At 44.1% G+C, this 22328-nt stretch overlaps 1 protein-coding gene across 4 annotated transcripts in view; it reads right to left on the bottom strand.

Annotated features, from left to right (window-relative positions):
* MYRIP (myosin VIIA and Rab interacting protein) overlaps window positions 1-22328 on the bottom strand; it is a 361492-nt gene that overhangs the window by 48314 nt on the left and 290850 nt on the right. For all 4 annotated transcript variants that reach the window (XM_038570505.1, XM_038570504.1, XM_038570506.1 and 1 more), the window contains exons 9-10: window positions 21576-21729; window positions 13675-14306 (exon numbers count right to left, since the gene is read on the bottom strand). In XM_038570505.1, the coding sequence (XP_038426433.1) occupies window positions 13675-14306; window positions 21576-21729 (786 nt within the window). The remainder of the gene's footprint in view (window positions 1-13674; window positions 14307-21575; window positions 21730-22328) is intronic.

Genomic DNA, 22328 nt, shown 5'->3' with positions numbered 1-22328 from the left:
GGGAACTTCAGGAAGACAGGGCAATTGTGACTCTCAATCTGTCCTTGGCCTTACGTTGGATAGACGTGTATGAAATTTTAACAAGATACCCTTCAGTATATGATTAGGGTCCATTACACCCAACTTTAGTTTTTGAGTTTCCTCTTTGAGTTGCTTTATCTATTTATAAGGCTCAATATTTCATTGCTTTCATTTCTTCTTGAGGGGTTCCCAAAGAACACAGAGCAAGTTTACTTATTTTTTTAAATAAAATAAAACTCATTCTATTTGTTCATCACTATGTGGGCTCATTGGACCCTTTCATAAATCTGTGATACATGATGGCATCTTTGTGATCTTATTTTTCTTATCTTTTGAAATAAGTTTCTCTTTCATTGTCCTGGGAATTATCTTTCATTATTACTCATCAATTATTCCCAATTATGCTAAAAGAAGCCAAAATAATAAAAGAGAAGAATGGATTTGCCTGGAGGGATGATTCAGTAACACAATAAATCATCATCTATTTTGAGTCTGCTTTTAGCTCATTGCATACAGTTGAGAATTCAAAATTTTTCATATTTGCAAAGAGAAGAAAAGTGATGGAGAACAACATTTCACAATTATTAGATGACTCAGAAGATGAATTCAAAAAGGAGAGCAACTCTTTAGACTCTAACAATGACAGTAAGTTGATTGTAAAATTAAAGTATCAGACTAAGAATCTTCAGATGGTAGTGTCTGAAAGTAAATTTTCCCAAACTCAAGAACTGATGCATAAACAATGTATTTATAAGGACAAAAAAAAATATGGTATTTTCATTCAGTTAGTCATTCAACAGGAAGGGCTTCATCATATAATATTTTGCAGCAAGAATCTAGACCATTTGTTGTGCTAAAAAATGTGCAACAGATTCTTTCATTCTTTATGATGTTTGTACACCAAATTTACTTGACACCATTGTGGCTGGACAAATGCTGAAAGCAGCTGTCTATAGCAGGTGAGTAGAAGGAAACAGATGACATAGAAGTGAAAAAGAAGAGCCCCTAGGTTGATTTAAAAAAAAAAAAGTCCACTGGAAATGATGGTTTTTCTGGTCCTGAGCAAGAATCAGTGATGAGGGCCTCAAGAGAGGTGACCAGTGCTCCAAAGTGTGCTTAAGAAGGAGGATTCTTTTGTCTTTTGGCATAGGGAAGCTCAATGGGAAGAATGGCCTCTGAACAGGTTCTTGAAAGATGAGGAAAATTTTAATATGTAGACGGGGGATCAGGTATTTTTGATGAGTAAGCAGCAGGACCAGTAAGACCCCAGGTGCATGAGACTGCTTGGTGTAGCTAGAGGAATCAGACTCAGAAATGAGAGAGGGAGGCTTTGGGAGGAAGGAGAAAATGGGCCTGGGTCAGACTGCAGAAGGTTCAGGAGGAGCCTAAGGAGCTGAGCTTGTCTAACAGATAGTTTCACTGTTGCCATGTGGTGTGTGCCAAACTAGCCCAGAAGTCAGCAACTGGCCACAAATCCACACTCAGTAACCTTCTCTTATCAGCCCACTCAACAGATTTAACACACTGAAGTATCAATTAATCTTAACTCTCGATTTGCTTTTCTTTAACTTTGGCCTATTTCTTTATCTCAAAAGAACCTTTGAAGACTTGGATGGATGGTGATTCAGTCCACATTCAGCGAACTTATACTGAGTGCCTACTATGTGCTGGGCTAGTGCTGGCCACTGGAGCTCACAGGTGGGAGTGACAACCCTCCTGCTCTGGCAGCATTCACCATGTGGTAGAGAGACATCATCCTGACATACTATGTACAACACAGACACATGAGCATTTGATGAGACTCAGGGAGGAATCCTCACTTAGCTGATCGATGGATGTTGTTGGGAGAGAAAGAAGAATAGGTGACAGCTGAATAGAATCTTAAAAATGAAGTTCTAGAGGTTACCAGGATATATATCAAGTTTTATCTGAGTGTTGAGAATTGTGTTAATGTTAAATGATGGCCCTGGAGTTCAATAAGCACTGTAGCCATACACATGGGGATCTGACACACGGAGATGTGATACTGGATTTTGCTTGTTCCTCAGTTAGGATCCAGGGAGAAGGAGCCTACAGGCTGCCTGTGGTCTCTGAACCTTTGGCTCCTAATAATTTGGGTCAGCTATATCAGAGTTGAATCAGAACCTGAAGAGTAATTTCAGAGGGAGGCCTGAAGGGGCTCCAGGTTCCTATAGGATGCAGAGAGCATTCAGAAGTGGGCTCAAAGAAGGTCATTGGTGGTTCTGGAAGGTGAGCTTACCAGTGGCTCCTCTGGTGGGAAGGAAGGAACTGCCTTGGGGCTGGAGAGCCAAGTCCCTGGGGGTGATTAGCATGACAGCCAGGGTGGGGCCTGAGGGAGAGGTACTGGGTTCTGACCACACACAGGGAATAGACCACAGTTTCTCAGGCCTTAGGATACCAGCAGGGTGGGAATGACTTCGTGAACAGGGACCCCATCACTGAGGACACCTGTAAGGACCCAGAGGACACTGGTCAGCAATCAAATGCCCTGCAGCTACCAAGATACTAGAGGCTTACCTTCAGGATCCCCAAGATGGCAAAAGTGGAGAGACAGTGGAGGGGCTGGAGGGCTGATTATTTATCCAGAAGAGGAAAGATAGTTGAAATCACAGAAGACTAAGTGTTCCTGGATTGGTTAGTTTACACTGTTGGCTCTATAGAGTGGGAGGTGGAGGAGGAAGGTTACAGATGTTACAGAAGGACAAAATGTCACCTTTTCCTTGCATGCCATCAATGCAGCATGTGGAACTCAGAGACCTGGCTAAATAGGAAAGCATATTTTAAACACCTAGGGATGGAATACTCATTAAGATAAGGTAGTACAGCTTCTTAAACAAGAGTCTGCTAATGTATTCTCAGCGGTCTGCAAGTTCTTATTTATAATAATTTTTAAGTTTTAGGTTTTCATTTCACTGATTAGTTAAAAAAGAAGGCACCTTCTGAATTACCAGGGGACTGAGTATTGCCAACTTGATCTCCACGGATCTTATGTTTTGAACCAGATATCCTCTGAACAATTCCTGAGGAATCTGACTTCTCAAGTTTGAGAAATACAGAGACAGACATAAATGGAGGTGATGGGGAGGTGAGAGTGGGGGTCAGGACTGGACAGTTCTCATGGCCGAGCACATTAGTCGGTGAGTACTGTACTGGGCACAGGACACTCGGGATCTCATTCAAGTGGCCACCTAGTTTGTTCTGTATCCACAAGGGGGCTGGGGTAGAGTAGGCTGTCTAAGGTCATGTGACCAATGTGGGGCTGAGCTGAAGACAGCTTGACCCTGAAGGCCAAGCTCTTTCCATGCTTCCAAGACAAGGCCAGATGCTCCAGATTAAACTATTCTCATTATAAGAGGAAGATGGAAAAACCACAGAGTAGGGACAGAACCCAACAGGCAAAGGATTTAATCTCTTCTTTCAAATGCAAGTTTAAATGAGTGAGAGGATACTTTTTGTAGAAGCTTTCTGGAGATGGATACCTTCAGATTTCCTTAGAGGACTGACTGTCTTTACTTTCATTCACCCTTGTGATCTGTCTTTATGCACCCTGAAATCCTGCCTACTTTAATTTAAAGCAATTTTTCTCCTATTACGCCTCCCCATCACCCTTATCAAAATTCTCCACATGTTTGAAGGGAGCCATGTCAACGTCTTCTAGACTGAGCAACCCCAGTCCTAGAAACTCTTTTTCACAAAGCCTGTCTGTCTTTCATCTGCCAGGTCATTTGAGGGAGCAGTGGGAGGCTCAGCATTTTCTCCACCTTTAAAAAAAAAAAAGAAAAGCCAAGCTGAAGGATGACTTTCAAATGTTCCATAACAACCTTCGTTGAATATATCCCAGTGTCCTGGCGGCTCTCCCTGTTCTTGCTGATGAAAAATACCAAACCTGACCTAAAAAGCAGGTTCTGCAGCTTGCTTTTAGATATTTTAGTGAACTTCAGAGAAGAGCCCTGACTTACAGGTTATCCAGTCCTGAGTTTGTGGCAAACGCATGTAGTTTTACTTGCAAATGCGTTGGCAGAAGAGAGGATGAGCCTCGGGGCTGGCTGACTCTATTGCTGACCTGTTTTTTCTGAGGACTTGGACAATTTTTGTCTCCGGTGCCTTAATGCAGAGATTTGTCCTCTCTCAGTGCACTGCTATTAACCTAGAACTAGTTTTATACACATTCAGTGCCCTGGTGATGAAGGCATTTATTTTTTTATATAACTGGTGTGATAAGAACACATACACATACACAAATACACACCAAATCCTTGACCACCTAACATGATAGAAACAGAAACATGTCACCTGGAATCTTATCAAATTTAATATTATAATCCATTTCCTCTTGCCTCAGTGAGAACCCCTTCATATGGAAGGACCTGAGTCTGGCCAGTGGAACTACACAGAAGGCAGGTGTGGGTGCTGGCTCTTGGGTGTGTATTTGCTAAAGGAGGTTGTGAAAACTTAGCACCTAGATATCGATCAGGAAGGTTTATTTTTAGCTTTTACAATTACAGGTCAGTTGTCCTGGTATGGATCCCAGGCTGTTTCCTGAGTCTTTCAGATTATAAAATTGATTTAAAATAAATGGAAAAAACCCTAATCTCATCTGGGGCACGTTTCCTCCTCCCAGAACAAAAAATCCTGCCTGACTAATGGGCTCTGCCGCTCCTCCAGGTTTTTTCTCTTTATAATCTCCTATCTGACAGAGTTAGACTACGCCATTTGTTAAAAGGGCTGCTATTTGTTCCCCAGAATTATGCCACTACCATATAAAATATCTAGAAAATCACTAGCCTGGCCTTCTCAGGTCAATATTTACACAAGAAACTCTGTTTTGAGACACAATTATTTTCATGCTGACCACAATTGTTCTATCACTTTGTAGAGAAATCTGTTAGGAATAAAGCAGCATAAACAGTGGTTTCCATCTTTGTTTTTTTTCTTTGACTCTGCATTGGAATTGGGTGTAAACTCTTGGATTTGGATGGCAATTCAGAACCTGGACCTTAATGCCAGCATGAACATCAGAGTTGTCAGGAAGAATCTCCTAAAAGTGATGACATTCAGGGCAGGAGTTGGGGTAGAAGCACTGAGGTGTGTTCCAGATCCCCTTCTTTTCATTGGTTCTTAAAGATTTGCTATCCATTTTGAGTAAACTGGGTGCAGGTCCCTGCCATTTGGAATAGAGAGTTCAACATTTTCTTCCCAGAGCTACCATGGTTTGATTGCCACAAATAAGTAAATGCCTAAACTGATGGGTAGCCCTCCTAATTAACATCTGCCCAAAACAAAGACTACACTTTAACTATTGCAAAACTAATGTCATCATTTTTGGTGGCTGATCCTCAATACCCAATGACTCCTGGTTAGAAATCCTATACAGCAGTGTTTCTAACCCAGAGTCTGTGGAACCTCAGGGAAGTTTCTGCTCTAAAAACTCCTTGACATTGTATGTAAACCTTTGAGTGCTTGTGTTTATGCAACCCCCTCCCCCCATGCAACACACATACTTTGTGTTCATTAGGTTCTCAATAAGGGCTATGACATAAAAATATGTCATTAATATGACATATTTAAGAATCACCATTATTCAGCAAGATGTATTCTCTGTAACCAGGTTATCTTGGCGGGCCCACCTAGCAGTCCTCATGCTCAAAGGGAATCACTTGACAGATACCTGACAAGATTTTTCTTCTCTTGAGGAGGTATTGGTCATACCTGCTCAAAGCTGTTTCCAGATTATTATTTGTACTTGTTTAAGCTGCTGTGTAGGTGGGAAGTAAGGGGCAAGGGCAGAGGGCAGCCCAGAGCCGGTTCACCTTCAGCCATATTATTGTCTTCTCCTTAGGTTTTCATTTCAGGCAAAGTTCCATGCCTAAAAAGATCTGAAAATCAATGGGGAAGAATTGGGTGCAGGGTGCACCCAATGGGTGCAGGGATTATCATCCTTTGGTCTGTATACTGGAGGAAATTCAAGTACAATTGGAGTAGATTGAGGAGCTTGCTTTGGGATATTCTCTTGGCACACCTCAGAAGGAGGCACACCTGTTGGGTGCCTCATTATTCACGGAGTAGGGAGTCATGTGACACTACCCTCCGTACCTGTGGTCTTGCTAGCATTTGTCAGAGAACATCCCCTTGAATTCAGAACTGAACAACATTCATGAACCAGGGCTTGGGGAAGTAGCCATTCACTCCTCTACATATCCCAAAACTGAATCCTGGAGCAACCCGGACCAGCAGAGGTCAGCTTTTTGGCCCCTAACAGAACGACTTGATTGAAATGTGCCTGTGGTGATGTACTGGTCCATAATGAGTGACACTGAGAAGCAGTTTCCAATGTAAGGGTTTTTTTTGAAGGAGTTTATAGTGGAGGGTGATAACATTCTGCTCATGAGGACCCATGGGATAAATTTCTCATGGATTTCAGCCCCAAGAGCAGTATCCTCTAAGGAACACATCTACTGTTCTAATATGGTTTCCATAACTCAGCAAGCTGCTCACATCATTCTCTTCCTATTGTCTTCTAGAAAGTTTAGAGCCAAATTTTTGGTATTGTTAGCCTGTGATTAGGACCTCATTGCATCCATATTGTGAACTATCATTACTCCTAGGTTCATTTGTTTTTCATATCCTGATTTTCCGTGTGTCCTACTTTTCTTATATTTTCATTTTATTCTCTTGTGTTTACATTTATATAAACCACTTTAAATTCTTTTTGTAGCAAGGCATAAACACATGAAATAAATGAATATTTTCAGATTGTTAGTTATAAAAAATTAGTAGCTTCCCAGTGTGGCAAGACTCTTAGAACATCTTTTAAAAATAATTAGGACCTCGCCTGCTAGACAAGGGGGCATAATTACCCCCAGGAAACAAGTTTCACTAATGAGTACAACAAAAAATGAAACGTCAGAGGAAACTGAAATAGCAGCCTCCTGCAATCCTGATGTCTCAATCAACGAAAAATTAATTAGCAGGTTTCCATTTTAAAACGACATCTGGCAAACATCACTCTACAATCTCTCCAAATTTTCCACCAAAACTGTGTGGGAAGTACAGAAAAAGGTGAACACTTACATAACTAAAAATAAATGGAAGCTAGCTTGTTACTAGTAAATGGATGGGAAAATTTTTCACTAAGTATAAGGCCCTTACAAATGAACAGAAAAAAGAGTTTTTGGGGACCCATCCACTCTCTCCTTCTCCTAAGTAGTCAGGATAATTCCTGGCCCATCCCCTAATATTCTCCCAACTTCAAACCCTGGTTCAGAGTGTGAGAAAAATGCTTAAAATAAAATAATATAAAATAAAATAAAATAAAATAAACACCAAACAAACAAAAGCACAATATCTGAGCCTTTTGTTGTGGTGGTGGGGCATTTGAAGCATGCAGAGAGAAGACCTACACCCAACCTTGTTACTTCCTCCTTGTTTCTTTTTTTTCCTCCTTGTTTTATAGCCACTTAGAAAATGTATCTCCCCAAAGCATTCAGGTGGGCAGAGGGACAAACTCACTATGGTACCATGTTGCATTCCAGGAGGTGTGGTCGTGGAAATGTGAAGCCCTGGGGGCAAGCACTATAAAACCATATAGAAATATAGAAATGATTTTTGTTCTTTTCTACTCATTCATTCAGCATATGCATATTCACATTGTAGGTTCTTACCCATGGGTTCAGAGAAACATACAACAAGATGATGAGCATAGGACAAAGCTCCTCTCTTCAGCTAGCAGAGGGGAAATGGTTAGAGTACGCTAGATATGGGCAAACAGCGAGGTGTAGACAGTATTATCCTCACTTAAGGATGACTGACAGAAAAAGTTAACACGGAGCTTATGGAAAAATACTGCAGAGCAAAGGACACCAAAGATGGCTTGAAGGCATCACGTAAATTTTACAAAACAAGTGGGACACAATGTCTGATAGTAGTTTTGTGTTTTCATTAGGGCATGATAAGACAGAGTTTCAGTGAAGAGGTACAGAAAGTTACACGGGAGAAATACTCAGATAAAAGGCATGGCTGTGGCATGAGATGAATTGTGAGACTGCTGAGACAAAGGACCTCAGAAAGACTAAAAGCATAGCAGTAGGTTTAGGACCTGCATCTGACGACAGTGATCACAGAATTAGTTCTGGGAACACAAATGAGTGATGGGAGGACAAACTTGGGCAGGTATTCTAGAAGGCCAAAGAAAAGATCTGTCAGAGATGGGGAAGACAATAAGAGAAGATTGTAGGCATGGAAGACAGAGAATCAAGATTCAATGTCACGATTATAGATAGCCTGGAAGAAGTAAGAATCAAATGACAGAAGGAAATACTCCTAAGTTGAAAAAATACCTGAGTGTGCAGAGAAGAGCTCACTGTCTTATGTGCAAGAGCATGAAATGAGAACACACTTCACTTCTGGCAAAATGTTTGCTTTTTAAAGATAATGGCAAATCAAACAAATGTTGCAGAAAAGAGAAAACTGCTCTACATAGAGGAAAAACTGGGATGTCTTCAGGCATCTATTCATCACGTCAGGATAAGAGGTAGTGAAATATCTGCTGCAGGGCTTTGGAGGGAAAGCGATTCTGACCCACAGACTTCATCCCATCAGCAGACAACAAGGGTTGGGGTTCTGGAGGTCAGAGAAATGTTGGGCAGTCTATGGTTACAGATCACAGAGCAACTCCATGTGCGAAGTTACATGTGAGGTGAGATTTGAGGCTGGGGACGCAGAGAATGCAGGACAGGACTTCTGCCCTCAGCTGGCTCTACTTGCTAATTAGGGCTGGTGAGGGCAGGGGTCCAGCAGGGAGTGGAGCTCCCAGCACATGCAGGTGTGCTTCATAGGAACTTGCCAGACTGAAGAGACAGTAAATAAGAAAACCATAGAAGCATGAAGATAACAGTAGAAAAGAGTAGAGAAGTTAGGGAAATGAAGCCTAGCAGACATGAAAATGAAGAAGGAACATAGACTTCTGAGTTAGGACCTTGTCTGTTTTGCTGACATCCAGGAGAATGTGCACATATACATGGAGTTCTCAACAAACAGAGGATATGTGTTCTTTTCAAACACAGGTATGCAATAGTCACAAAAATTGGCCTCTATTGGGTCACAAAGGAAATCCCAACAAATTCCCAATAGCATAATCACAGAAGCTATATTTATTGCTCACAATGCCATAATACTAAAAATTAGACACAAAAACAAAGCAAAACCAGAAAGTTTTCTACTCTTCTAATTACCTCTGAATTTTTATTGAAATGAGAATCACATTGGAAATGATAATTTACTTAGAAAACTTTGACAGTGGGCACACCATAGATCAAAGCTTGTGGGATGCAAACAACTGCATTTGAGGGGAAATTCATTATACACACACATATTATATATAATGAATATATATATATATATATATATGAACCAGCTTTTTATTTTATTGATCAATCTCAATAATTTTTGTTTTTGCTTTTATATTAAGTAACATTTGCCTTTTACTCCTGTTTTCTAACATATTTCTTATATATTTTCTACATATCCTAATATATAAAATCCACTTCTAAAACTGCCTCTCACTTAAGGTAGACCTGGATAACTTTATAGGTAAACTCTTCCAAACTTCCAGAAAATTATCATGTCATATAAAGTATTCTAGAAAATAGTAAAAAGAGAATCCTTGCCAAGTTGTTAGTATAACCTGATAACAAAGCTGAACCAGATGGCCTGAACATGGAAACCTGCAAGTAAAAAGCCAGTTTTTACACAAAGAGATCAGGTCCCAATAAGATTTACATAACAAATGAGAAGATGTTTCAGAATTAAGCAATCTATTAATGATCTACAATCATTAACAGAAGAAAAGCTATAGGACCATCTCAAGAGATGGCAGAAAGCAGTTGATAAAACTCACATGCCTGCTTTAAAGCATTTAGGAAGTCAGGAATAGATAGATGCATCTTTGTTTTGAACTATTGAACATAGAGGAGGCAACATACTTCACCATGTAGCACTGCAAGCAGGTGACTAAGGATGACAGCAAGACATGAATGCCAATGTCACTACCACTTAAAAGTGTAGCACAGGTTGTCTCCAGGGCCATAAGGCGAGCAAGAGAAGTAAGTGTAAATCATGGAAAAAACCATATAAATGTCCTTCCTGCGAACAAGATGATGATCTACCTGGAATAGCTAAGAGAATCATGTGAAAGACTATTAGGACTAAGAGTCTATTAGGTGCTAAGTTATAAAATATAAACATAAAATCAATAGTGATCTCTACACCATCAGAAACCAATTAGAACATGTAATAGATAAAAAAGATCTCACCCATGGTGTCAACAAAATGTGTAACATACTGACTGAAAAACCTCTTAATAAAAAAAGTAGAAGCTTTGAAAAAAATCTCTAAAACTTGAGTGAAAGTACATAAATGGAGACAAGTATGACACAGTTGGATGGGAAGCCTCAATATTGTAAGATACAAGATTTTTCCCAAACAGATAAATGTATTTGGAGCAATCCAATCAAAACTTAAAAAATTTTTTTCACCTTCAAGAGAAGATTGTATAAAGTCACTTATATGAGTAAAGGATTGAGAAAAGTTAAGATACTTTATAAGATATCAAAAAAAGAATTATTTGGGGCATCTGGGTGGCTCAGTGGTTGAGCATCTACCTTCAGCTCAGGGAGTGATCCCAGGGTCCTGGAATCGAGTCCAGCATCAGGGTCCCCCCAGGGAGCCCGCTTCTGTCTCTGCTTATGTCTCTGCCTGTCTCTCTGTGTCTCTCATGAATAAATAAAATCTTAAAAACAAACAAACGTGAAGGGAAGACCATCTATCAGATATCAAAGTATATTATAAGTTATTATAATTAAAATAAAGTTGCATTTGTAGACAAATGGGACTTCTGCATCAATGGGACAAAGCAGAGCATAAGGAAATTAGGCTCATGAAATAAAAGAAGGTTCATATATATTAAAGGGAGCATCAATTGCCAGCACATAAAATATGAATTATTTAATAATGATTTGGTGACAAATGCTTCATTTGAAAAAATAAGGTTAGATCTTACCATATATTATTCGGAAAATCAAAGAAGGGAAGAACTAACGGTCTACCTGTAAGTTACATTGCTTAGAATTGTCCCTGTATGGTGCACGGTGATAAGAAGACTAACTTTTATTGGACTTGTTATTGTTTTAAAATTTTCTACAGGAAATGCACCCCTACTGCTTGCACCCTGGACCAATGGCTCCCACTCCCACGACTCTGCTGGGGACTACCTTGAGGCAATCTTTTGCAGGCACGGAGCCTAGATGTGTGTAATAATTATTAATTAATAACAGGGAACAGGAGACTATGGAGAGTAAGAGGCCGATTTTGCTAAAATACAGATACCTTTACAGAACTGTATTTCTAAATGTACTATACATATATTAACGCACAAATACAACTACAGTTATTTTGGGGAGAAGGTGGGGATTTAGGTTGCAGGTCAGGGAGGACTGTATCTGTATGTTCACAATTTTCTTTACATTATATTCATTTATTCATACAGTTAAAAAGTATGCAAACAGTTAAAAATACTTGTATGTATATGTACAAACATATAGGATCTAACCTTATGAAATATGTCTAACCATATAAAATATGTATGTGTATATATATATATATATATTTTTTTTTTTTTTTTGAGAAGAGAACTGCTTTAGTAAATGAAGAGTGCTAGGAGGGTCTCGGTTTGAAATCCCATTAGTGCAACACTACTGCCACCTACCGGGGAGGAAGCGGACACTGCCAGGGAGGCAGAAGCAACATTGGTTCTAGTTTTTCTGCTGGCCCTGTCTCCTACCAATGCCTTGCAAAGATTACCACCAGAAGACAACTTTCAAGCCACTTCGGCATAAATAGGAAGGTTCACGCAGCCAGTTGTTGCGGATACATGGCAAGTGAGTCATGCAGACAACCATCAAGAATATTCCTTCAGGCAAGTGACCAAAGTCTCTGTAAAACAGTCTTCACTTGAGCTAGCTAACAATGAGCCATCATTGAACAGAAGTTTATATTTCTACTGTATCATCAAAATAGTCCCACATGGCAGATTTGTAATGATATGGTTTCACAGAGGAAAAAATGAGACCCTAGATCAAAAAGAGGATGTTTTCTAGGCAACAACTCAGGTAGGACGGATGCTAGATTCTGTGATCTGAGGGCCTCAGTTATGTTGACAGCAATATGAGCCTATAGAAGGCAGAGGCAACCTAACTAGATCTCCCATTAGACTCTCAGTTTGTTTGTTTGTTTGTTTATTTATTTATTTATTTATTTATTTATTTATTTATGATAGTCACACAGAGAGAGAGAGAGAGAGAGAGAGAGGCAGAGACACAGGCAGAGGGAGAAGCAGGCTCCATGCACTGGGAGCCCGATGTGGGATTCGATCCCGGGTCTCCAGGATCGCGCCCTGGGCCAAAGGCAGGCGCTAAACCGCTGCGCCAGCCAGGGATCCCTAGACTCTCAGTTTCAAATGCAATCCATTGTTTATATGAGGTCATTCAAACTTTCCAGGTCACATGTGTCACTTTTGAGTTTAGAAAATATTGAGTCCAGAGTGGGCTCTACAAAGTTCCACATTCAGTCCACCGTGATGGGCTTTGCCAGGGATACCTGAAGTTGTAAGCAAAATGGTAGGTAGACCGTTAGTTCCTCCCTTCTTTGATTTTCTGAATAATATATGGTAAGATCTAACCTTATTTTTTCAAATGAAGCATCTGTCACCAAATCTTTATTAAATAATTCATCTTTTATGTGCTGGCTATTGATGCTCCCTTAATATATATGAACCTTCTTTTATTTCATGAGCCTAATTTCCTTATGCTCTGCTTTGTCCCATTGATGCAGAAGTCCCATTTGTCTACAAATGCAACTTTATTTTAATTAAAGAGGCAGTGTGTGTGTGTGTGTGTGTGTGCATTTTCTTATGGAAAGAGTCCATAGCTATTATCATAGTCTCAAAGGAGGTTTCTGAACTAACCCATGTGGGCAGAGCCACTGAGGATTCTGAGTGGGGGTGTGAGGTGGCTGAGAGAATCACAGAATGTGAGTAAACCATGCCCTGAGTTATCTTATTAAAATGACATTTCCTGAGCCCTGTACTGTGTCTAGGACAGAGTTTGGTTCATTGTAAACATCTTACTCACTCATTACACCGTTCTTTAAAGTGGGTTGTTAAATTATCCACAAAAACCTGAGCCCTTACCCAAGGTCACACAGCTGGATTTGGAGACCTCACACCCTTACCCCTAAGCCAGCGGCCATCAAGCTTTAGTACAGCAGAATCACCAGGAGAGCGGGTTAGCACACATGCCTGGACTCCTTCCCCACAGTTTGTGAGTAGGGGGGCCTGAGAATCTGCATTCTAACTCATTCCCCAGTGGTGCTGATGCAAACCCACTTTGAACTGGAAGCTCTCGTCTCCAGAGAGGAGGTCATAGAGCCCCAGAGACGTGATGTGAATCATCTAGGCCCCTCAGCTACTTAGCAGCAAACCAAGATGAGAACCTGGGTCTGTGAATTCTAATCCTTTCCACATCACTCATGCACGAAGGATGGCACATCCTGCTGAAAAGTGTTTACCAGTTTTATTACCTGCTGTACGTCCAGCCCCTGGGAATGGGCGTTGGGAGAAGACAACTCCTTGCTTGGCTCCTCTGAGCCCAGCCGGGCCCTTCTCCACCTCCTGGCCTTCCGGTCCACAGTGTGAGGGGCCTCCTCAGGCTCGCTGCTGTCCGAGGTCTCCCTGCTGGCTGCCTGCGGGTTGAAGTTCACGTCCAGCTCTCCCTGCAGGCGCATCTTCTCGGCTTCAGGGTCCCCGGGGGCCTTCCTCTGCAACCAGGACAGTCTGGCCCGGTGCCCAGCTTCCCGGGAGGAGCCTGCAGAGGAGGTCTCTGAGTCGGAGCACATGGCCTCGGGGTTTGGGGAGAGCCCCGAGGAGGCAGCTGAGGGGCCTTGGTCCGAGCCCTGGGCCTGTGCGGGCTGAGGCTGGGGGTTCCTGGGCCGGCCTCGGGGCCTTGGGCACAGCGTGCTCAAAGCTTCGCTCCAGTCAAAGTCCTCCTCACTGTCTGAGCCCATCTCGTCGTAGGCAGAGGCCACGCTGGAGGCTGCCTCCAGGGCCTGGAATGTGCCACTCTTGGGTTTGGCCAGCAGGCGGGTGGGTGGCAGAGTACCGTCCTTCAGGGCCAGCCAGTTCCCGTCAGGGCTCTGCAAAACCTCGGCCACGTCTGTGGGTGGGAGGGAGAGAGAAACCAGGGAGGGCTGTTATCACCTGACAGCAAGGCGAGGCTGCCATCTGTGTCTTCCCCACGACTGGTTTGAAGTCCTGGGGAGCAGCTGACTCTGGAAGGTTCAAGAGGGCACCTCTTGAGGAGGCAGAGTGGAAGGTCCCCAAGGAGTCCCGTGAGGCTTTGCAGGCCTCCCTTGCTCCAAAGATTAGGAGAAACTCCGAGATCTGGCTCCTATTGCATCTGTGCGTGGGCAGATGGTGACCTCGGTCTCAGAATGCTCCCTCTCCTGCCCTAGGCTGGCTTGGGTGTAGATGGGGGGAAGGGAAGGTTACTGGTGGCAGCCCTGGGTTTGGCTCTTTGCCCTTGGGCCATGGTTTTCCCTGGTTGGATGGGAGAGGACTCTGTTACCTGCCCTGGCCTCCCTCAAAGTTAACAACCCCTGTCTTGGTACTTCTACAAATCCCATCCACAACAGCCTGTGCGATGGCAGTGTACACACACACACACACACACACACACACACACACTGGACTGTCACCATGGTTCCTGCTAATATTTGGTCCTGACCCTAGTTTCTGAAACAGGGCTCCTAAATTAAATCCCGTGTAATTTCCTGGGTGATGGGAGCATCTTTCGTTCTAAGGAGGCAACTATGGGCGGCTCCAGGATGAGACTGGCCACCAGAAAGACCATGCCATGATTAGAAATGTAGAACTTTCAGCCTCAGCCTCATCCTCCAGAGAAGGAAGAGGGGCTGGAAAATGAGTTAATAATAGACTAGCTACATAATAAAGCTTCCATAAAAGTCCCCAAAGTAATGGGGTTCTGAGAGCTTTGGGGTTGGCACATCCATGTGCTTAGATAGTGGCATACCCATCTCCTCGGTGCTTAGGACCCTCCAGGGCCTTGCTCCATGTACCTCTTCATCTGGTTGTTCATCTATATCCTTTATTATATAATGAACTGGTGAACATAAGCGTTTCCCTGAGTTCTGTGAGCTGAGCTGTTCCAGCAAATTATGGAGCCTGAGAAGGGGGTCATGTAGAGCTGGTTGGTCAAAAGTACAAGTGAGGACCTGAGACTTGAAATTGGTATCTGAAGTCATGTAGTCCTGAGCCCTTGACCATAGGATCTGGAACTAACTGCAGGGAGACAGGCTCAGCATGGAACTGGAGGATGCCCGGCTGGTGTCAGAGAAGTGGTCAATGTGGAAAAATCCCACATATCTGGTCCCAGGCATGTTGTGTGTGAGTGGTGGGGGAGTAACAGAGTTTGTTTCTACTCAGCACGTAAGTTTATTTTCAACTCAAGGCACAAGCCTCATTGTAGGAGAGATGTGGGGGAGAAAGAGGTTGGTATTTCCAGTCATATTTTACAGATGGGGAGACAAAGGTGAGTGAAGTTACATAACTTGTCGAAGGTCACAGAACCCACAACAGGTCCAGTCAGAATGAGGAGCATCTCTATCCAAAGCCAAGCTCTGGCTTATAGACTGTGCTGTGGAAGCCGTTGGTCTGCTGCGATCAGCTGCCCTGATCAAGGGCAGGCTGGAGTGGTTCTCAGTTTGGGGTCATGGTCTGGGTTGGCCTAAACTGGGCTCAGTTTTGTCCAGAGCGTTTGTGACAGCTGGTGGCTGGGGCCGCAAGGGTTGACCTGCATGCCAAGGGGCAGAGGGTGCTTAGTCTTAGTTTTGTTGAAGCCAAACAGGATGGTGTGCCTCGGGAGTGAGTGGGATGGCACAGTCCTCCTCAGCCACGACTATCTGGCAGAGTCTCGTGGCCTTGGGCACAGCAGTTGCCAACAGAAGCTGTTTTCCTTTATTAGGAACCTCACAGGACTTGGGTGATGGGGTTTGGGTGATGAGGGTCCCGGGGCTGTGGAGGAGATCAACTTGCGTGTGGACCCCAGCTGCGGGGCGTGAGGCCTCCGGCGGCCACAGCTCCGCTGTGCTGGGACACTGAGGCACAGTCCTGCCAGATGCCATTTACCACACAGATTTCCTACCAATTAAATGACTACTGTTTCAGAGAATGAACTTAAAGTGGTCAGTGTTTCACAGTGTTGTCCACAGAGCACGGTACTTGCCAGGACTTCCTTAGAACCACAGCCTTAAGGGAATTCAGATGTTGGTTGAACACATTTTCAACTCAGAGACCCAGTTCTAGGGTCTGACTGGCAGGACATCTGAGTTCCCTTTTTTCTTGAGTCAGAAAGTGGGCTTCTCCTCTTCCAGGAGGATTCTGAGCCCAGTGGGGGCTGATTTAAGCACAGTCCTCCTGGAAGCCTGAGGGCCTGGGCCCTGCCTCTTCCTGGCTCCTCCCACTGTCTTTGGGGTCCATTCCCACCATCTCCACGTGGCAAAGCTCCAGTGGCCCCTCAAAGACCTCATCTCTTCGGTTCCCCTTTTCTTACAGCACTTTCTTGTCTCCCTGCCCAGATGTGGCCTCCTCCTTCCCTGAGTTCCTCCTGGTGTGACAGCCTGTCTGGCTCATCCCATGACCCAATCTGGGTTCTGGCTGATGACACACAGGGATGAGCCCTCCTCCGATGATGACAAGTCCCTGCGGCAGGGGCTGGATCTCAGCGACTTCTCCAGCCTGCTCCGTCCCAGTACCAGAGCCAGCTGGCGCAGAGGGAAGAGCAGAGGCTGTGGAGTTGGCGGGCCTGGGTGGAAAGCTCTGGGAGCCTCTCAGCCTCAGTACTCTCATTGGTGAAAGGGGCACATTCCCTGGCTCGGTGTGGGGATTAAAGGAGGTGACACCCATCAACTGTGTTACATGTGTCTGCTCAGAGCACGAGATGGATCCTTAATAGAGCTTCCCCCCTCACCTATCCATGGGCAAAGAACAAGCACATTGGATTCTAGTAGATCCACGGCTGAGCGCGTTTCCTGACCTGAAAATGGGGACAGTGGCTGTCAGGGAATTATAAGACAACATACGTAAAGTCTTGATCATACTGTCTGCCACCCCTCAGCCTTTTTATCTTCTGCCTGTTGAATTGGCTTCTATTATTTCCTCCTGCCTACAGATCAGCACTCCATACCTAGGTATACGTATCTACATGTGATTCTTTGCCTAAGATGGCTCTGGATCCCAGAGATGGCTTGGCTGTCCCTCAAGTGGGGGTGGGGGGCTCCTGGGAGCAGCCCCCAACCAGAGGCTGGGGAAGCTGGTGGATTAGTACCCCCACTCCCCTGCCTGCTGCGCAAGAGTGTGTTCTACACTGGCTCTTGTTGCTCCCCAATGGAAATGAGCTCCAGTTCTGCTTGATTGATAATGAGTCATTTGCCTTCTTTTCCCTTCCCTGTGTCGTGTCCTCTCCCCTCTCTGTGTTTCCTGAGCTCACCTCCTAATAAACCACAGAGTCTCAAATCTTTATATGAGAATCTGCAGACAGAGACACTCCCACGATGCGAAGCAGGCTCAGCCCTGGCTGTGGAGAGTGTTCATCTCAGGGGAGAGGTGTGTCCCCTCCCTTCCCGGGCCCTGTAGTCACCAAGTCCGCCCCCTGGATGGTCTTTGGAGACCAGCTAACATGCTGCTGCTTCTCAGGGGCCCATCCTTGGCCTTCTTTCCTTAAGAAGCCAGGCTACTCTGTTCTCTGGGCTTTCACTTTTAAACATTCAAACTATACTATAGTTTTTATTTTCTTGGTTGTCTACCCTCACCCCCCTTGCCTCGCCCCCACCCTGACCACAGGTTGCATCTTCTTTACTCCTCTACCTCCAGCTCATGCGGAGGTCTGGCACCTCTGTGGGGCTTGTAAAGACTACTTGCTAGTGAACACAGGCACCCTGTGTGGGGTGCAGGGGCAAGACTGCACCCTGGCTGTGAGACTCTTAATGAGCCCTTCTGTCTGCAGCCTCTCCTGGGGCCATGGGAGGAAGCCAGAGAGGGAAAGCCCCCAAGAATGCCATTCTGTGCCCTGGCTCCCAGGCTGACTATGTTGTAAACGTGATCATGCACCTGCCTTCGACCCCTACTACATGGACGGCAGGGATTCAGTCTGTCACTGGCTCTTCTCTTCTGCCTTTTACAATCCCAGTTTACCACGTTTCTCCGAGAAAGCTAGAGGTTGACCAACTTTTATCTTTGTAAAAGCACAGCTGGCTCCCTGAATGCCCAGCCCTGTGAGAACCTGGTGGTCAAGCTGCATAATCGGAACTGCTCAAAGCTATACTTGGGCACCAATAGCACACTCTCTCAGTCCTCTGGGACTATCCACCAGAAACCCTGTGCCCTTCTGTTCTCTCATTTGTCCGAGTTCTTTCTCTTTCATGGCTGTGTGGACAAATAACCCGTCAGCAACTCAAGAGCAGAGGGTTGTTCCCTGATCGTAATTTCCTAGCACCGAGCACATGCTGTGCATACAGTAGATGCTCGGTCAAGGTCTATAAAGTGAAAATGTGTTTGGGGAGACATTCATTGACTGCTGTAAGCACTGCCGAGGCTCAAAGTGGACCTGCTGTGGTTTCCTCAGCCCTACCATGTCCCTAAAGCCGACCCCAACCATGAATTAAAAGGCCCTGGAAGCAACCTTTCCCCTGAGGCATAAACAGAACTGCTGCAAATAGCCAAAGTGGACATTAACCTAGGCTGACCTCCACCTCTGGGTCTCCTCTGTTCTACATTTCTGCTCTACTGAGACCGGGCAATGCCCCTGGGAATAATCTGCTTCCCGCTATACATATCAAACACCCCTCAAGGCCTGTGGGGTTAGCCTGGGCATTTCAACATGCCAAGGCCAAGCATTCCTCAGAAAAACCAGTGGTTTTCTACATAAAGGCTTTATATTTTTGTGATTTTAAATCTCTGTCCTGAGGGATGCATGGATTTTTGAGAAGAGTATGAAATCTTTTTTGTGTGTCATATTGTTGAACACATTGTTTATGTTTATATACAACTGATAATTATATTTGGGTGCTTTCTTTTACAGAAAATTAGGTAAAAAGAATCATGTTTTGAAAACCAAATTCTTCTCAACTTTATTTGGAATGCTCATAATTCAGCAGGGAACTCTTTGTGAAATAGAATGTTTTCCAGAAGTTTTTATAATCTCCTCAAAATTTATCAGTGTGTAAGTGTGAATTTTGAAAGACTATTTGTTGTGGTGTTGTTCATATGTTTGCTTTTGGGGAGGGAGGGCATTTATTATCATGCTGTAGTTGAAAAAGCCTGCAAACCAGAGCCATGATGTTTACGTTTGGCCACATTAGCAGTGGGATCTTGAACAAGTCATTCACCCCCACTGTCCCTCAAGGTTTTTGTCTGCCATGCAAGAGAATGGTAACACTTGGCAGCTCTGGAGAAATGAATAAAATAGTGCCTGTAGATGGACCCTGCACATTGTAAAGTGATTTTTAAAGGGTAGCTATTATTGTTTATTGAAGATCTATTATATGATAATTCTCATGTGCCCTCTGGAATTTCAGAGACCCTTTCTAGAACTTTCAGTTTCTGGTGAGAGACAAAGAGAAAAGAAAGAGAGAGAAGAAAGAAAGAAAGAAAGAAAGAAAGAAAGAAAGAAAGAAAGAAAGGAAGGAAGGAAAGAAGAAAGAAAGAAGGAAAGAAAGAAAGAAAGAAAGAAAGAAAGAAAGAAAGAAAGAAAGAAAGAAAGAAAGAAATGAATGAACAGAAATGCCGGGCAGCAAGAGGAAAGTAAAGAAATTTAGAATAGAAAAATGCACTTAAAAAACAAAAACCCAAGCCATATACGTAAATATGAAACATTTCACATGCTCACAGGATCTCTGTGCAGATTCTACCCATGGGTTCTGCTAAAAGGTTCACATGGTAACCTGTATTGGGAAACTTCTAGAATGACTGTTAAAAACACTGCATGGTTTATGGTTCTTTGCACCATAAGAACAATGGAATTTGTTTCAATAGCTGTTAGTTTAATCCTCTCCCTTAGAAAAGTAGAAACGATAGCACAATCTTTAAAAGCATATTTCTAAGATGCATAGTTTGCTGATTGATTTTTGTGATGGTTGTTCAAAAAAGGGGCCTAGCTCTGACATGTCCTGGGGGTTGAGAGTCCTTTGTGTTTTCTTCTTGTGAGGACAATGCACCTAGCTTCCATTATGTGTAACCATGTGAGGAAAGCACAGACCTGTGCCAGGGTGGAGTGAGCATCCTGCCTCAGATGCTCAATCATGGGGTCCAGGAGACCTAGATGGCCTAAGCAGGGAGCCTCATGGCCCTCGGCTCTTATCCATGTGGTTCCAAGCACTTCACAGCCTTTTGATGTGTGACTTTGGGAAAGCGGCTTGGCTAATTTGGGCCTCTTCATTGCGAAGGATTACGTGACCTGGCAGGTTTATAAAGGACTGTGTCTTGTGGATGTTGAGTCTCTGGAGAGGTGAGTTCAAGTACTCCATGCAGAGGTGGGACATTCTAGGAGAAGAATGGGCAGCATGCCATCCTCAGGTGTGGGAGGGATGACACTTGTCCATCAAAGACTTGTGTGCCCTGCACCTCTTGGGTCAGAGGTATGTTGCTGGGGCGGGGGGTTGTCAGCCCAGCCGGGGCTACATTTGCCAGGCCCTTTGCATTGAAGTGGAGCTGTGTGACTGGTTCTTGCCTGTGGTCTGGGAGGGAAAGTGGTGTGGACCATTTTCCTGTGGAGGTGGTTAGGGAGCAGGTGTGCTGACTTCTTTGTTCTCTCTTTCTGCATCTGTTGGCTGATATGAATGACCCAGCAAAAGACTGAGAGGCCGCAGAGGACAGCAGAGCCACAAAGTAGAAGGAGCCTCAGGCCTCTAAAGGCCACCTCTAGCTAGGACAATGCATTACACTGGTGTGTGATGAGAAATTAAACTATGCTATAGTGGTGAGTGTTACCCTCATTCAGATGTCAGGTTTCCAAAAGGATATTCTTAAAACCAACCCATGCTGGGACCCAAATCTTGAACACTGAAATACCCTGCGAGATTGGATTAGCATTTCTGGCCTGCATGAGATATATTCTCTGGATCTACGAGGAATAGTAAGCTTAAGTGTGGTCACAAAACCCAGGCATTTCAACACTGGGGCCCAGGAGCCCCCCACTGTCTCATGGGTCTCAGCAGGAAAACTGCCCAGTGGGAAACATGAACGCATTATACATGTGTGCTGTGCTAGAGGCCTTGGGACTTGGTGGTTCAGCTGCCTCAAATGGGCACACAGCAACTCGAGCTGATGGAGAAGGAACTGAATGGGGAGAAACCTCCCAAAAGCCCGCCTGGGACCCACAGACCAACCAGACACCACTTAAAACAGTTACTTGTCTCATCCAGCCTGTCCATGCTCTTCCAGCTGGGCAAGGCTGCCTCCTCCCTTGGTGGCTGGCCCTGGCCCTTCGGTGGCCTCGAGGCGGCTTCCAGTGAAGGGGTCTTCAGGGCATCCTCTTTGGGGAGTGAGAACGAAGACTGGGACCTCTGTGAGGAAAAAAGAGGGTTAGAGGGGGACTGAGGAGCACAGTCACAAGGAAGGATGCCTTCCGCTTTCTGGTAGATGACACTTCTGGTGGAGAAGGCATGTTTGATAGTGTTGGCCCTTCCCGTGCTGAGACTTAGAAGCTGCAAATCAGTGCATAACAGCCTGTTGTCCTATAGATCCTTTTATCCAGCCATCCTCCTAGCAACAGTTCTTAGGCCAATTGTGCTGAAAAAGGAGAGCATCTTCTCCCTGAAGACCTCCAAACGTTTGGGCAGCCCAAACTGAAAGGTACAACACAATGTCAATGCTACAACAGATTAGTGAGCCAAGTCTGGCCCGTGCACAAACCTACAACCATTGCAACATATTCCCATTTACTGTCTGAATCAAAGAAGGGAAAAGAAACTGTTACCTAAGAAGTGGCAGTGAGATTTCAAATGACAGGCAGGAATTATGTTTGAATCATATCACATGTATATGTCACTACATACACGCAAACATATATATGTTACAAGTGGTACAAAGAATTTGAAGCTCGATGTTAAAGATAACAAATGGGAAAGAGGCCGATGATTTAATTCCCTGGGAGATGTAGAAA

The sequence above is a fragment of the Canis lupus genome, chromosome 23, assembly GCF_011100685.1.
Source record: "Canis lupus familiaris isolate Mischka breed German Shepherd chromosome 23, alternate assembly UU_Cfam_GSD_1.0, whole genome shotgun sequence".
In the NCBI taxonomy this organism is placed as follows: Eukaryota; Metazoa; Chordata; class Mammalia; order Carnivora; family Canidae; genus Canis; species Canis lupus.
The sequence above is the reverse complement of the archived record's forward strand: the minus strand, read 5'-3'. Positions and strand labels throughout refer to the sequence as shown.